At 35.5% G+C, this 15,364-nt stretch overlaps 1 protein-coding gene across 1 annotated transcript in view; it reads left to right on the forward strand.

Moving 5' to 3' along the window:
* LOC104387563 (partitioning defective 3 homolog B-like) overlaps positions 1–14,503 on the forward strand; it is a gene marked incomplete at its 3' end in the record, with an annotated part of 181,676 nt that extends 167,173 nt beyond the window's left edge. Inside the window, exons 11-14 of the mRNA XM_009996336.1 lie at positions 3,452–3,622; positions 6,996–7,125; positions 12,270–12,369; positions 14,388–14,503. Coding sequence (XP_009994638.1) covers positions 3,452–3,622; positions 6,996–7,125; positions 12,270–12,369; positions 14,388–14,503 — 517 coding nt within the window. The remainder of the gene's footprint in view (positions 1–3,451; positions 3,623–6,995; positions 7,126–12,269; positions 12,370–14,387) is intronic.
* Between the last annotated feature and the right edge of the window lie 861 nt (positions 14,504–15,364).

Raw genomic sequence — 15,364 nt, forward strand, 5'->3', positions numbered from 1 at the left:
TTTAGAATGAAGAGTTATGTATAAGATGCAAACAATTTGGGTTGGTTACTGTTTTCTCTTATTGGTCTGAACCAAAGGTCTGAAGAGAGGCCAACATTCTGTTGAGAGTTATCTGAAACGTTAACATATTCATCTAGCTCTATAAGGGAGCTGAAAAAAAAAAAAAAAAAAAAGAGGAAAATAGAAGTCTCTAATTCTATACATTATAAATTTTTTGTACTACCTAACAATTTTAGAAAATTCTGATGCATCTTGCATTGCACATGCTACTGTAAGACCCAGTGCCTATTTACAGCTCTTGTTACAAAACCGAACAAAGTAAAAATGCCTGAATGTTCTTAGTTCGTGTTCTAAGACTGCAGGATTAAAACCAGTTACATTTGCTAATTGAACCACTCTGTCCCTTCTTAACCTTCTTTTGTGGTTTTTGAAGTGTCTGCTTTTTATCATCCCTAAGATGAAGAGGTTGCTGAAGTACTTGTTATCTGTAATTACACAGAACCTTTTATGTGGAGGAAACTAATATTTGACTGAGTTTAAATGCATCATCTTTACCCATATCTTTAGGGATTTCAGCCTTGTCCATCCCAAGACATCTTGGCTTTTTCACTTGTGATGCATTCCCCATGATCAGGTACTTGATGTCTACTGCATCTGAAATGCAGCAGAGTCATTATTAGAAATAATGGAATATTTCATAAGTGTGAATTTGTTAAAATCAAACATGGTGTAGCTTGAACCTCCTTAGGGCTTCTGAGTGCTGCTGCACTAAGCATTGCTGCTTGTGTGCAGTGAACGGGGAAACTGGATGATTGCAATAAATTCCATCAATGAATTCCTTCTGAGAGAAATGTCATTGATGTGATAAGGGAGATAATTAGTTGTGCTTTGATTTAAAATATAAGTCTATGAAGAACATGGCATTTTATCTCCCTGCTCTACTGTAGAAAGCATGAGAGTCTTGTGACTGACTGTGGCAGCCGTGTAGTGGTAGGTTTCACCCCGTGTTATGAATTTTTAAATAAGGAAGCAAACAGTAAATTCATCCTTTATTATATGCAGTTTCAGATACACATCTGAATACTGGTTTGCTGAAATGCTAAGTGTTGTTTTTCTACTCAGAAGCCACAAAGAAGCCTACCTTTCAGAGATTAAAGAACAACATTTAGCTTGTTTTCAGCCAAACAGATTGTCTTGCAGTTCAGGATTCTAGACCAAGTCATAACACCAGTGATGTGAAAACCTGTGTTGGGAAAGTATTTAGACATTGGGATATTTTTTTTCCAGTCTTTACAACAGCAAAAGGTTTTTCTGTGAAACAACTTCTACCTGAGTATGTATGAAAATTGTGTTCAGGTGTCTTCCAGCCTACCTTGTACAGGTGACTTAGCAATTGTAGTTTATCAGCATTTATAAAACATGCACACCTTTTTTCTTTGATCATAGTTGAAGTGTTGAATTCAAGTGGAACATGCACAGAGGAGGAATAAGTTATTTAAGAACTGACATTATTAAAACAAGTACAAAATCTCATTCAAAAGTATGACAAGGTAAATTAAAAATCAGGCCAATTCAGAGCTTTCTGAGGCTGCAGCAATTAATTTAAAAATACACATTGCGGTCAGGACAGTTACATAGTCAATAGATGTAGTCATCATAAGATGCATTTGAAAATTACATTTGTATATACTTTAGTAAGAAGCTTTAACAGATATTTCTACATGCATGTTTATCCACAGAAAGGAAAAAAGTAATTCAAGAACCTGTGGGACCATAGGAGGAGGACATGAGAGCCTGTAAAGTTTTCAGGCTTACAGAAACGTACAAAAAATGAAATAATCTTTCCTCAAACTCCTGTTTGACAAAACAATGTTAACTCCTCTCTTTCTAAACTTTACCATGTGTGATGGCATCATTTTGTATGTAGAGAATGGGTTGGGTCAACTTATTGAGATTGGTTGTATGCAAATTTGTTGGCATGAAATATTCAGTAGAGAGGTGGGAGAGGCTTTAATGTCTTTTCCAAGTGGCATTGCTTCTTCCTACCCTCCATTCCAATACCTTCTCCAGAAAAGTTTTATTTCTCTTCATTTTCCATCTCTGAGTGACTCATCTCCTATTTATGTCCTTCCATCTTCTTGTTCCTCTGAGTTTTCTGGTATATGCTGTTGTTCTTCAGCTCTGTGGCTATTCATACTCTACTGTGGCAATGATGATACCCAGTTCCAACAAAAATAATACCTAAGAGATCTGGGTTTGTCACTGCTACTGTAACTGACTTGAGCACAAAATACTTACACCTGGCAGCAAGGGCAGAATCATTAGCTGAATATCTTAGAGATAGTAAAAATTTAAAAGTACATAATTTGGATTAGTCAGTTTCATGAAATATGTAAACAGTTCCAACAATAAATTATAAAGAGTATCTATTGAGCCTATGAATTAGTCAGATTCATTTTAACCACACAATATTTTTCTAAACAAGTTATTTCCTTCCTGTTCTTTCTTTACTGCCCTTCTGTATTGCATGTCTTCAGTTTCTTGCTCTTCTTCTCTAACATCTGATGCCAACTTGATAATTGTGAGCTTGACAAGCTTTAAAAGAAACTCTTGTCTGTTAATTAAATAGACTTTATTCTCTAGTTAATGAGAGAAAACCCCATGGCACGTATTTCTATGAAATGAAATAAATCATAGGTAATGACAACAGCAATAAGTCTCCTTAATCACAAAGTAGCAGTGTCCACATTTTTATTGCACTCACAAATGTCAGTTAACCTTGGCAATGAAACGGAATTACTTTTCTCAAAGGTTATAGTACTTGATATGGCTCAACTATATTTTTGTTATTGGCAGCAGGTTTGGATGTTAAAATACATGGATTGCATTAATTAAAATAGGGACACTTACGACTTAATGACCATTCTGAACTGAGAACACTAACCCATATGGTGGCAGGTAATTGTGCTGACAGAGACACTAGTGAGACTATAAGGCAAAATTTTTTGATCTATTTCATACTAACCTTGATAGCACATAATAATGCAGTACTCCTTCGTGGTTGCACTGCAGATACTAACAGCCATAGTGTGGATCCTTTTAGCTAACCAAAACTCTTTTTCCTGTTTCCTTTTTAGAACTGATAGAAATTAAGTTGTACATGCAAGAAAAACAGCTGACTGTACATGCATGTAGTTGCATGTAATTACCCTATGAACTCTCCCTGAAGTGTAGTAAATGGAGGGGAAAAAAATGGTCAAATAATTGTCACACAGGTTTTTGTTTTTAGGGTCATGGTGCTATGCAGTCTCTTGTTTCTTAAATTTTAGGAAGCAATGTCTGATTTTCTGCATCTTGCTTTCCTGTATGGAGCATTTCTGCTAAATATTTTTTTGTTCTGGTTTGGGTTTTTTTTGTTTTGTTTTTAATTTGTTCATTGTCTTGCTGGTAGGATGGTCGTTTGCGAGTGAATGATCAGCTTGTTGCCGTAAATGGGGAGTCACTTCTGGGCAAGTCAAATCATGAGGCTATGGAAACACTGAGGCGCTCCATGTCCATGGAGGGGAACATTCGTGGGAGGATCCAGCTGGTAGTTCTCCGGAGACTGGAAGTGCTGACAGAGGTGAAGCAGTAAATGCATTTATTAAATAAATGTCTTTCTGGTCCCAGTGTTTTTGCATGTAAGAGGTGATGGCTGAAGTCGCAGAGAACTCCTTCTGGTAGAATGAGTTGTTCACTTCCTGGAATCAGGAGTCAAACAGTGTTTCTGGCCGATATCTCCAGGTCTTGCTGTTCCTGTTGAGACCACACTAAAAGTTGTCTCTTATTTTAATTTGACAAGTATTAGAACAAAAGAAAATTTGTTTCCAAAAAAGGGTTAATTTAGGATTAATGTGTTGATGTAGTTTTGACTGCTACCTCCTCAAGGCAATAGCTATGACACAGACCATTATGATTCTTCTGACCTTAGTGTCTTGGATTTTACTTCACTCTTCCTTTTTTTTTTTTTTTTTTTTTTTTTTTTTTTTTTTTTTTTTTTTTTTTTTTTTTTTTTTTTTTTTTTTTTTTTTTTTTTGACCTTTAAGGAATTGCTATTTTGTTTTCCCTGGTCAAATGAAGGCTACCCCTTCAGGATGGATTTCTGAGTTCATTAACATAAAACTTTCTTAAGTAAGGTAATAAAATAAGAGAAGAAAGAAACTTTAATGGTTGTGTTTTCTAGATCTTTATGTTTGCCAATCCTCTCTTAATCTGAAAAGGATTGGTTTTATGATCTTGCTCCCTCTCTTTCATGTATGCATGCAGACATGCACCCTCTTCATATTCACCTAGATAGCATGTATCTATGCGTACTGCTTGCCCTTGTTACACATCTCAGTATTGACCTTTGAATAAATATTTTAATAGTTTTTCAACATCTGTGCAGCTCCTTAAAATAAAAATGCAAGTGAATTTGTGGTATAAAAGGCTGTGATAATCCTGTTACAGAATTCCAAGAGATTATTTCAAGTATCTTATTTATAAAGGATTGCTGGAACATTTAAAATATTAAGAACAATCATGTTTGTGGGTGTATTTGCATTAAATATCAGAGAGGGGAAAAGAATGCAGGTATCTTTCAGTATAATTAACTCTTAGTATTTTCCTGATAAGTTTCTATTTAACTTATTACCATCATTGATTGATTGGGAAAGATTTAGAAATATATTACTTTCTAAACATGCTCTAACTTTTTTGGGAGGATGCTTTGCAAAAGCCTTAATGATGTCAATCATGCCAGAAAAATATGAAAAAATATTAGCAATTCTGGAATATGTTAGAGGAAAACATATTTTGGTTTTCTTTAATTATGTAACAGTATTATACTCTAAGAACTGCAAAGTATATGTGATATTTATTGTGCACTCCTGTAATGCAAAAAAACAACCCACCTTCAAATAAAGCTCAGTCCTGCAAGATTTCTTCAGCAAACAACAGCCAATTTTATTTTTTTTCAAAAAACTTCAATCAAACATCAGATTGATCTAAGAAAATCATGAGGCTGCTTTTTATAGTTGTGTATAGTTTTGTATATTATCCAGATGTATGAAAGAGGTAAATAATCTTGACTTATGCCCTATGAAGAATACATAATGAGGTCTTGATTGAATCAAATTCATTTTAGACAGGAATTAATTTTTATAAGGTCGTCTTTAAGTTCAATTGTAATTCCATTTGAGTCTGGAGACCATAGCAGAAATGGGTTGTTGCCCATTCTTTCATTTCCCCAAAACAGCTTCCTGAGTACTGCAGCTCTGCTTGGTAGAAGGAGAATATGTTTAGAAATGCATTATTGTTTTTATTGGTCAGGACACTAATGGAGGTCTTCCATGACAGATATGTTTTATAAGCTGAATACTGTAATTAGGCTGGTTACTGATCAGTTGTTGGGGTATTGACTGTGTTACTTATCAAAGAGCTGGAAAAATAAATTTGTTGCTGTTAATTTAAGGCTGCCTATGCCACTGTGTACAAGTCTCCAATGGAGTAGTATGAATGTAGTAGTTTGAATGTTGCGAGGCTGAATTTAGTTGGCAGTATCCATGAGAAAACAGTAAATGTGGACCTCACGATGTAAGGCATCTTATGTACACTAAAGAGTTTCTAGTAATGAGAAGAAACATAATTGTTTGTGGCTGCTTGATGTGTGAACTTCTGTACAGTGGTTCAAAATAGCCTCTTCAATTCACTCATGCTGCACTGAGAAGGAGGAGAGAATGATGCATGTGCTGCTTGTCCACTGAAACTGCATTTGTAGCCATATCATCACCATGAGTATCCTGATATTGACTTGTGTTCTGAGGTGTATTTTTTTGCCATTTTGTTGGTGTTGCTTTTATTATTAATATTGCTACTATTATTATTGATATTATTGGTGGTATTATTGTTGTTGTCATTTTTTATTATTGCTGTTATTCTATTATTAGTTTATTATTATTTATTCTTTCATTATGTGTTTTTATTTTTATTGAGCTTGAAAGGCTGGTTGCAAGGTGAGGTAACACATTGTCCTTTCTTATGCATTTGTTTGCAGGCAGTCACTTGCCTATGCATTAAATCTCTTGCATCATTTTACAAAGAAATGATATATGCATTTCTTCTGTAGATGTGACTATGAAACTTAAGGAATGTTATCTTTAGAGTAGCATTTGCTGGCATAATGAATATGCATTTTAAAAATAGAAGCCAGTTGGAGGCCCCTTGAAAAAAACAGATATAAAATCACAGAAACTATAAAGGTTATTTTGAAAACTAACCATAATATTCCCCTGTGAGGGGGTTCTTTTTTCCCTAACAAGTACAGAAACGTCTTTCTGGGTCTGTCCCAGAAACTGGTTTTTGTTGAGTTTTTGTTGGTTGGTTTATTCCCCCCCTCTTCGCTTTTGAGCAACTGCTCAGGAGAATAAATTAGGCGATATGGCATGTATGGGGGGGAGGGGGGGGGAATGTCTCAAAAGAAAAGCTGACTAGAGGTGTGATAGGAGTTTGTTAGCTGCTAGCCAGAAGACCTGCATTTGGGAGTTTGGTGTAACTCCTTACTTGCAAAACTGTGCTAGTGTGTGATCATCAGAACATATGCACTCAGTCTCTGAGAGAAGGGAACCAGCTGGCTGGCAGAAAAATACCATTGGCATTGCCCGTGTTCTTGTGTTGACAATGTCACAAGCTGCCCTCCCAGATGGAGAATTTGAATGAAGCCAGTTGTGGGTCACAAAAAAAGTCTTCATTTTTGTCCATCATTCTTAATAACTGTGATTGCTTAGATATTGTCTTAATTCATGGTCAGCAAAACAGACAGTAATTTTGAAGGTATCTTTCAAGTTCATTATTTGAAAGGCAATATACAGTGAAAACACTATACTGTGCTTGTGCATGGTCTGTAGTGATGGCTGACCTTCTGCACTGTTGAACATTTAATTTATTTGTTACAATGTGTGGTTCTGTTTTTCCCGTAGGAACGCTCAGACCAGGGAATCTTTCAAAAATCAGCCTTTGATGGGAGCCATAGCTTGGCAGCTGCTTCCCGACACAATGATGCTGTTCTTCAGCAATTTGTACCATGCAATCCTCAGGAAAGAACAAAAGGTAATCTCTAGATATCCTTCTCTGTGCTAATAGAAAGTGCTCTGTGGTTTTGTTTTTCTGAAATCCACAGCCGCTAGAAAAACAGTTAATTAGAGTAAGTGCACACTATGTTACTTTGAGGCTTGAAGATCCAGCGAGGGTGGGAGAGCTGACTCAGAAGTTGTGAATTAGATTCCTGGCACAAATTCCAGTTTAAGTAACAGTTTCTAGCTCGCTGCCCCAACACGTAAGGTTGGATAAAAAACAAATGATGAGTGCAAAATATATGTTGTCAAAATGTTTATTTTATATATATCTTTAATGAGTACAATGATTTTTGTGTTGAATTCTTAGGTGATGTCTGAAGTTGTTATAACATTAATTTATCCAAAAGCATGTTATTAATAAAGTACACTTGCTTACTTCAGACTTAAAGGTAAAATTTGTTAGAAAGATTCCCTTAGTTTAAAAAATGGAATTTTATTAATGAACTCACTTAAAAATGTAGGTAGAGTGTATGTAGTACAAAGAAAATATGACATGTATGAGCATTTGCAAGCCTATAAGTAAGAGCTTTTAAGACTACTTATTTTCCTGTCACCTTTTTCCTCTGATGGTATATTGTACTATGCCATATACACATGGCTTAGCAAGATGCTAGTTATTTGAAAAGCTGAAATAATTGAGATGGTCTTGACCCCTATCCTTTTAAGTGCTCTCTTATCCTTCAAGCCAAGCAAACTAAATACCTTCTGGTAGGAAAAAAAAAGTAAACTTTTATGTAGGTGAATTATGCATTATTTTTCCCACTTCCCTAGACAACTGTGGAATCTGGGTGGCCTGCAGAAAGTAATTTGGTAGACTGCTATAATGATTGTGAAAGAGGGTAGATTTAGATTAAGTATTAGGACAAAATTCTTCACTGTGTGCGTAGTGTGACACTGGAACAAGTTGCCCAGAAAAGCTGTGGATGCCCCCTCCCTGAAAGTGTTCAAGTCTGGGTTGGATGGCACTTTGAGCAACCTGGTTAGGTAGGAGGTTGGAACCAGGTGATCTTTAAGGTCCTTTTCAACCTCTAACCCATTCTATTTATTTTTTTTATTTAAAGAATTATGACTATAGGGAATTATAGCAAAAAATATGATGACTTCAGGAGAGAGTGTGTGGAATGTGGAAGGGATGCTCTGGAGTGCTGCTGATGCCTGTTGTCAGGGAGGGTTTTAAATGGTCCTATGGGAGCTGTTTGGAATTTGAGTCAGTGGACAACAGATAACAGAGACTTTTCAAGCATTTACTAGAAGTATCATTGTATTTTGATTTCTGTTGAAGATCTGGAATTTAATTAGTAAAATTTAAGTGATTTTAAAGGAGAAGTGCAAAGGCACTTTCAGCAACAGAGTATCTGTGTTAGGGTTCTGTTCTGAAATTTTCTTGGTGAAAGACACTTTGGGCTTGTAGTAGTCCTGCACATGCTGAAATATTTCTCTAATTTTTTAAGTCATAGTATTGATTATTATTGAGCTAATATTCATTCTGCTTTCCATATGAGCCTGTCACTTATTTTTAGTCACTGATTCAAAAAAATGCTACCTGTGTACAACCCTCATTTAACTCAGGTTAAGAGTCACAGAACCTCACGTTCCTAAGGATGTGTAAGTCACAGACAGGGTGAGATTCTTGTGACAGGTGGGAACAGTTCCTTGTACATTCTTAAGGTGTACTATCCAGATCTTGGATGTAGAGGTCCAGATGGTACCGTTTTGCGAAGATTAATAAAAGATGGAGAGATTTTTAACATAATACAGGATTTAATGTAACAATTTAAGGACAGGAGCTGTACTACATTTCATAAAAAGTCATTTTCTCAATTAATGGTTTCCAATAAGTTATTTCCAGTATCATTCACTGCACTTACCAATAAAATTCACATAAAAGCTCAGCAAAAATACACTGAAGCTTGGCCTGCTAATATTGCTGTCTGTTTTAAGAGTCCTTTTTATTATACATGAGCAAGAAAAACTAATGTCTGGGGAAAAGTGATTCTAGCCAAAGCATTACATTTTGTCTTGCCTCTGGATATTTAAATAAAGGGAGAGGGGAGACTGATTCAATATTAAATTGCCAGTGTTTGTTCTATTTTTGCATGGGTAATACTTGCTGTCTTCAGGTCCTCACTTCTTTTGCTGCCAAGCTGTTGCACAGATTCAGTGTTTTTTAGAACAACCTCTTTGAGAAACTATATTCAGTGCCAGCAGCTTTACATTTCTGGTGTTGAAAGATTACTGGAATCTGTTTCATTAGAGGTTCTTATATGTTTTTTATATCCCTATGTCATACACCATTATAGGGGAAATGCTGTCATCTCTCTGGTTAAGCAGTAGAATAATCATAAACTCTCTCTGCTACCACAGACTGCTTAGTCTTCATGATTATACAAGTATGTGTTCTCATACACATGTGATAATGTCAAGATAGAAAATTAAGAAGTGAAATTTTAAATTAATGTTTAAATTTTTCTTGTAAATATTACATGTATCTTGCAGGCAGACTCAATTATGTGTTCTCTAAAACTGTTTAGTAGCTGAAAATCCAGTGTGTTTAGTCTAGTTTGTTAGCTATTCCTCTGATCATTCTGGATCTGTTAAGATAATTTCCTGAGGTCTTGAATGTGCAGCCACTGACTGTCTCTTAGATTAAATGCCCTCACTCTTTTGAACCTGCTCTCACTTTGCTGGGAGCTGGAGTCCCTTGTGATCATTTCCTATTTGCTCAGAAAGTTTTACATTTTACTGAGAGTACCATTTGTGTAACCAGTCACCAAACAGCCTTTGTGAATTGGCATGTCAATTACTGTGATTCAAAGTTAATATCACCTCATGATATACACAATCTCTCCAGCTGTGGCTATCAAAGGTTGCTTAAAATGGGTAAGGCACAGTGTAGGGTGCGGTCTGTTTTATTTTTTTCAACTTTTTCTCTCTTCTTCCATCAGGCATCTGTTTCCTCCTTTGGGTAGTCAGTGATTTAGAGATTTCCTAAATCAGAGCTTTTTTCTAGATCATTGTGCAGTTGATACCTCTCTAATTTATAGTCCACTTCTTCATATTTTTCAAAAAAATTAGTTTACTCATAGCAATGAGATCAATTATTTCATTACACAGGAAAAAATACTGCTTTATGTTTGCAGTGTGTGCTACTTCATAGTTCCACTGGGTCCCTTCTAGTTAATGTGTATGAGACAGTCAGTGTGAGCTTTTTTTACACCTTATTCACAGCTTCCTGTATCCCCTTTTATTGCTTCTTATTCTAAACGAAAGTATCCTTGCTCATATTTCTTGTAGGAGTGTTACTACCTGTGTCCAACTACCTTTGACACCTTTTCAATGTGTTTTTTAATTAAATTACATCCTATTTCAGATGGGGAGAATGAAAACTTAGATGTTGATTTCAAGGTAGATGTTTTGGACTTTTCTTAAGAACTCCTAATATCAGTTTTCTTTTGGTTTCACTAAACATATATACAAAGAGTGATCCAGTGCACTTCTGATGTGTTGTTCCAGAGTGGTAATCACTGAAGTAATAGCCTTTGTTTATGTGTCAGGAGTTTTCCCCTGTCACTTTCCAGTCACTCACAGGGAACTTCTCTGGCATTTCCTACTTAATTAATATCCTGAAATAATTTTGCAGAGCTTCATAGTGTGCTTATTTGTGATAAAACTGAGTTGGTTTACATTAAAATTTTTAATCTGTTGATTCATCTTTCAAATAATTTAATTACATTGAACAGTACACATTTGTCTTTGTTCTGAATTCTTTTTACTGTGAGAACTTGCCATTTACTGCTCATCTTCCAGTCCTTAAATTGCAACCTGAAGGACTATGATCATAATAATCTAAAAAGCCAGTGTGCACGTGTGTTAGGCAGCATACGTGTTTTCTGTGTCGAACTGGCAATCCATATTTTTTAAGGTCTCATAAGAATTTTTCTCCTCATCAGTTCATCTTCATTTTCTTCTTATGACATTCTCACTTTTCCGGAGATAGAGTTTCAACTGTCTCTTATCTTTCTGATCTCTAGTAGGCTATCCAGCCAATAGGAGTTTTATAGCATTCTTGAGCTAATAATGTGATTTTGTTGTGGGGTTTTTTTGTTTGTTTGCTTGCTTTTAGGGAACTGTCTCAGTGTTGTTATCTAATAAATGTGATCTATTGCTGTCTGTTTTGATACTCTCCCTGTAAACAGTTTTCCTCAAGTTAGATTAGTACATTCACACAGGATTGTGCAAAAAGACTAGTGGCATGTAGTGCAACAGAACTGGTCTCATGGAAGTATGGTGTGTCAGTATTGTTAAAATGCTTACCTGCCACTGAAACTCAGGAATTACTAAATGTCCATGTTTCCTGTTGTTTTGGAGGAATGAAGGCATGTCCTGCACTGAAAAATGTACAGAGTTTTTATAAGATTAGACCTTTAGCCTGAGAGGTGTACTTGCACTACTTTAATGAACAGCCCTAAAGCAGGCACAGCAGTCACAATAAAGACTACAGGTATGTAGGTGTTGTTGCTTAGCAAACCACTGAGTGGTTTAATTGAGTAGTTTATAGTGACTTTCTGGTGTGAGCTGAATGTCTTTTTCAAAGGTAAAGAAGGAATTACCATAATGGCAGGACAATGAAGACTCTAAGTCAGAAATAACTCTTGTTTTTCTTGCCATGGGGTAACAGAAATTTTTCTTCTCCTGAAGTTTTTGCTGAGAATGTGGTTTTCTCTCGTACATGAAAGTTGGTAAATGCTCCCCATCAAAGGGAATGAAAGCATGAACCTACAGTCAGTTAGGATGCAGCTATATAGAAGTGAAAATCCACTCAAATGGAGTAAAGCAATTTGTGCCTTGCACTCAACTTCAATATAAGCACAAAGTTTCCTTATATTTATCTTTAATTATGCATATGTAAATCTGAAAATCAGCTCCTCAGGAAATCCCAAGGGGTGTATTTTCTGCTTGGTGTGATTTTAATTCTAGTGTAGTTAGTTTAGGGATTTGAATAATTTGTGACTCACTTCAGGATTGCTTAAAGCCTTCCAGTCCAATTGGTGATGAGTAAACTGGTGTAGTGTACCTGTTTCTGCAGCATATTTAACCCCTTTTTAAATTTTATTTCAGAATTGCCAGTGTCTGATCATGGCAGTGGTGAAAATGAAACCCCTCCACCTCTCCCACCACATCCCAGTGAGGATCTGCTGAATGAGGATTATAATCATAGGTTGGACTTTGCCTGTTCTTAATAGTTACAGTCGTAATTGCTCATGCGTGGTTGTGGTAGTACTTGTAATTGGTTTAGTGCTTAGTTTTGCTTATGAACAAATGAAAAATTTGCTTTGTTCATAAGCTGCAGTGTGCCTGTTATCCATAACACATGGATCACAATACCCGGCATGTGTTCAGTAAAACAGTAGGAATCCCAAAATATAATCCATCTTCAAAAAAAAAAAGGAATTGTATTTAAACCTATGCCAGTGGGTGCTATGTGTAGATCCAGTGCCCGAAGTCTCTTAAAGCTTTTAAAGTTGAAGCCAAATTCATTTTATAGGAAACTGAATCTTCCTGTCCAACCAAAGACATTCTTGAGGATACAAAATGAAGCTTCAAGAAGTTTGAACATTGAAATATGTAGGGGAAAAAGAAATGGACACTTTACCAGTTGTAAACACTTTGGGAAGATTTTTCAGGTATTTTAAGAATGCCTTTTGTAAAGGCTGGTGTGCTTACTGGCAACTATAATCTTCAATTTCCTTAGCATATATGGAAATTTGGAAGTGCAGAAAAAAATGCAAACGTGTTGAAGCTCATGATGACATAATCTTTGTCTCAAGTAGCACTAATCCAAATCAGAGCATCATTTCAACTTGTCATCCTTCTAATGCTGGAAATTCAGTGTTGAACTCTGTTAACTAGTTTTGTGTCTATTCATAGTTTTGACAGTCATGCAACTATTTTTTTGCAATGGTTCAGGAAAGTATGAACTTCCGCTAAAAATTTAGCCATACTCCTCTCTTTGTGTGCATGGATGTGGTTAAAACTTGCTCTTTAAATGGCTGATTGCACATAGTAACACAGAATTGATTTTATTATGGATACCTCTTGAATATTTCATACAATGAGGAGTCTTTTAACTGTTTTGTTTTTACCAACATAGTCATTTCAGTAGAGTAATTTAATAATTTCTGGTCTCCCAGGCACATGTTCATGACATGGTAAACAAATAGAAGTCTACATAGACCAATGGAACTTGCCATTAAATTATCAGCTGCAATTGTTTGCTAGAATCTGTTCCCGATCTTTCAACAAGCTGGGAGTAAAACCATGCCCTTAAATTATAATGATGTATTAAAATGATAATGAATTTATAGGCCCTTTCTCTCCCACCTTGACTTTTTTCCTGTGTTGTATTGGTTTTCCATTTGGATCTTAAGTTCTGTTGAAATGGAATTGCTTTGTTCTGTTGAAATGAAATTGCATTTCAGCGAAATACTGGGAAAAGTGTTTTAACACGGTAAAACCAAACTTTTTGCACATTTTGGAAAGAGATTAGTTATTTGTGGAACTGGTTTTGGGTTTCAAGTATTTTTAAAAAATAGATTCTAATTAAAAAGAGACATGGGAGATCTCAGATGCATTGCAATGAGGTGTTTAAATTCCTCACAGGTGAAAGTTACTATGGGTTTCACCCAGGTGAAATTTTGAAATGTTTACGTATTTGCCTGAGCTGAATTAAAATAATTTTAAAAAACCAAAGCAAAACACCAAAAGGCAAACCATAATACCATGAAATACCTCTGCAGAAGTGGGACAAGGCTGTAAAGTAACTGTATATTAGCAGATGAAGTACAATTACACTACGTACATTGGTAGTATTATTTCCAACTTTCTGTAGCATGTTATTTGGAAATGCAATGTTTAAATAGAACTGGCAAAATTCAAATAAATCTCTACAACTTAGCAGGTACCAGTATGTTGCTCTTTTCTTCTACTAAGTAAAATATGAATTGCATAAAAGCACTTACATATATATTTGCAACCATGATGAAAAAAACAAGTGACTGGAAGTGTTAAGTCTCACAAAAGAAAGTTGAGGATGAATAATAGATTCTGAAGTCCATGGCTGTAAGCAACTGGAGGATGAAGCACATGTATGTTGTGTATGCTATAATTAGCTCATTTGTGTTTTGAACTGGTGCCTAAATATTTTACGTGTCTTTTTTTTTTTTTTCTTTCCTGCAGCCCTGTCATAAATTCATCAGTGTATTTAACAGATCAGCACATCAACTTCAGATCTTTGACACCAGCCAAGCAGTCTGAATCAATTAATCTGAAAGCCTCAAAAAGCATGGATCTGGGTAAGAAGGGTTGGGTAGACAAATGGGTCAGCTTTTTAGCCTCAGCCCATCTGCACTATCTCTGTTTCTTGCTTTTGTTTCTTAAATACAAACATCGGGGAGTAAGTTCTGCAAAGGAGCTGCAGTGATGGGGACAATGCTCTGCCTCCTGTAGCATGTAATTGCAAGTACCATTTTTATTGAAGCTGAAGAAAGGTTTATTTTCTTTTTCTTAAAAGAGCATTCTATCTGTTGTGTTGAAAACTTAGCTAAGGAAAAGAGGGAGCTTTTGTAAAATTGAGCAGAAAGAATTGCTGTTCAAGTTTTTTATGTCTAAAAAAATAAAACAGCAATAACAAAAGCAATTTTCTTATAGAATATAAATTATTGCAAAACTACACTGAAAAAGGCTAACTTTCCTAAGACAAATTGTGTATTTGTTCATTGACAGTGACAAACACAGGCAATCAAAGTGTTGCAGTAGCTCTTTATAAATGCTTGAAGAGTGGTAAGGTTAAGGTCCTCTACCCATCAATGCTGTGCAGAAAATCTTGCAAGGTGGGTGAAACAGAAAGTAAATGGTTCTTTCAATACTGGGGAAGCATTTTTTTGTGGGTAGAAGACAGAAGGGTTATTGCAGTTGAAAACCAAGTCATGTTTTAATGAGAGTTTAAGGAAAAAATTGTGAAGTTCTTAAGTCTCAAAGAAAATCATATAAGCTTTACTTTTTCCTTTTATTTCTTCTTTATAGGTCTTGTTCTTTATGTGGTTGTTTTTTTTCAAATTCAAGTGTTGATGTAGTAACTTTGAGACATACAGTTAGAATGTGTTTAGTTATAGTTTTGTGTGTTTTCTTGGATAAGATTATGTAAACTAGTAATA

This window comes from Chaetura pelagica, unplaced genomic scaffold, assembly GCF_000747805.2.
Source record: "Chaetura pelagica isolate M959 unplaced genomic scaffold, ChaPel_1.0 scaffold3, whole genome shotgun sequence".
Lineage (NCBI taxonomy): Eukaryota > Metazoa > Chordata > Aves > Apodiformes > Apodidae > Chaetura > Chaetura pelagica.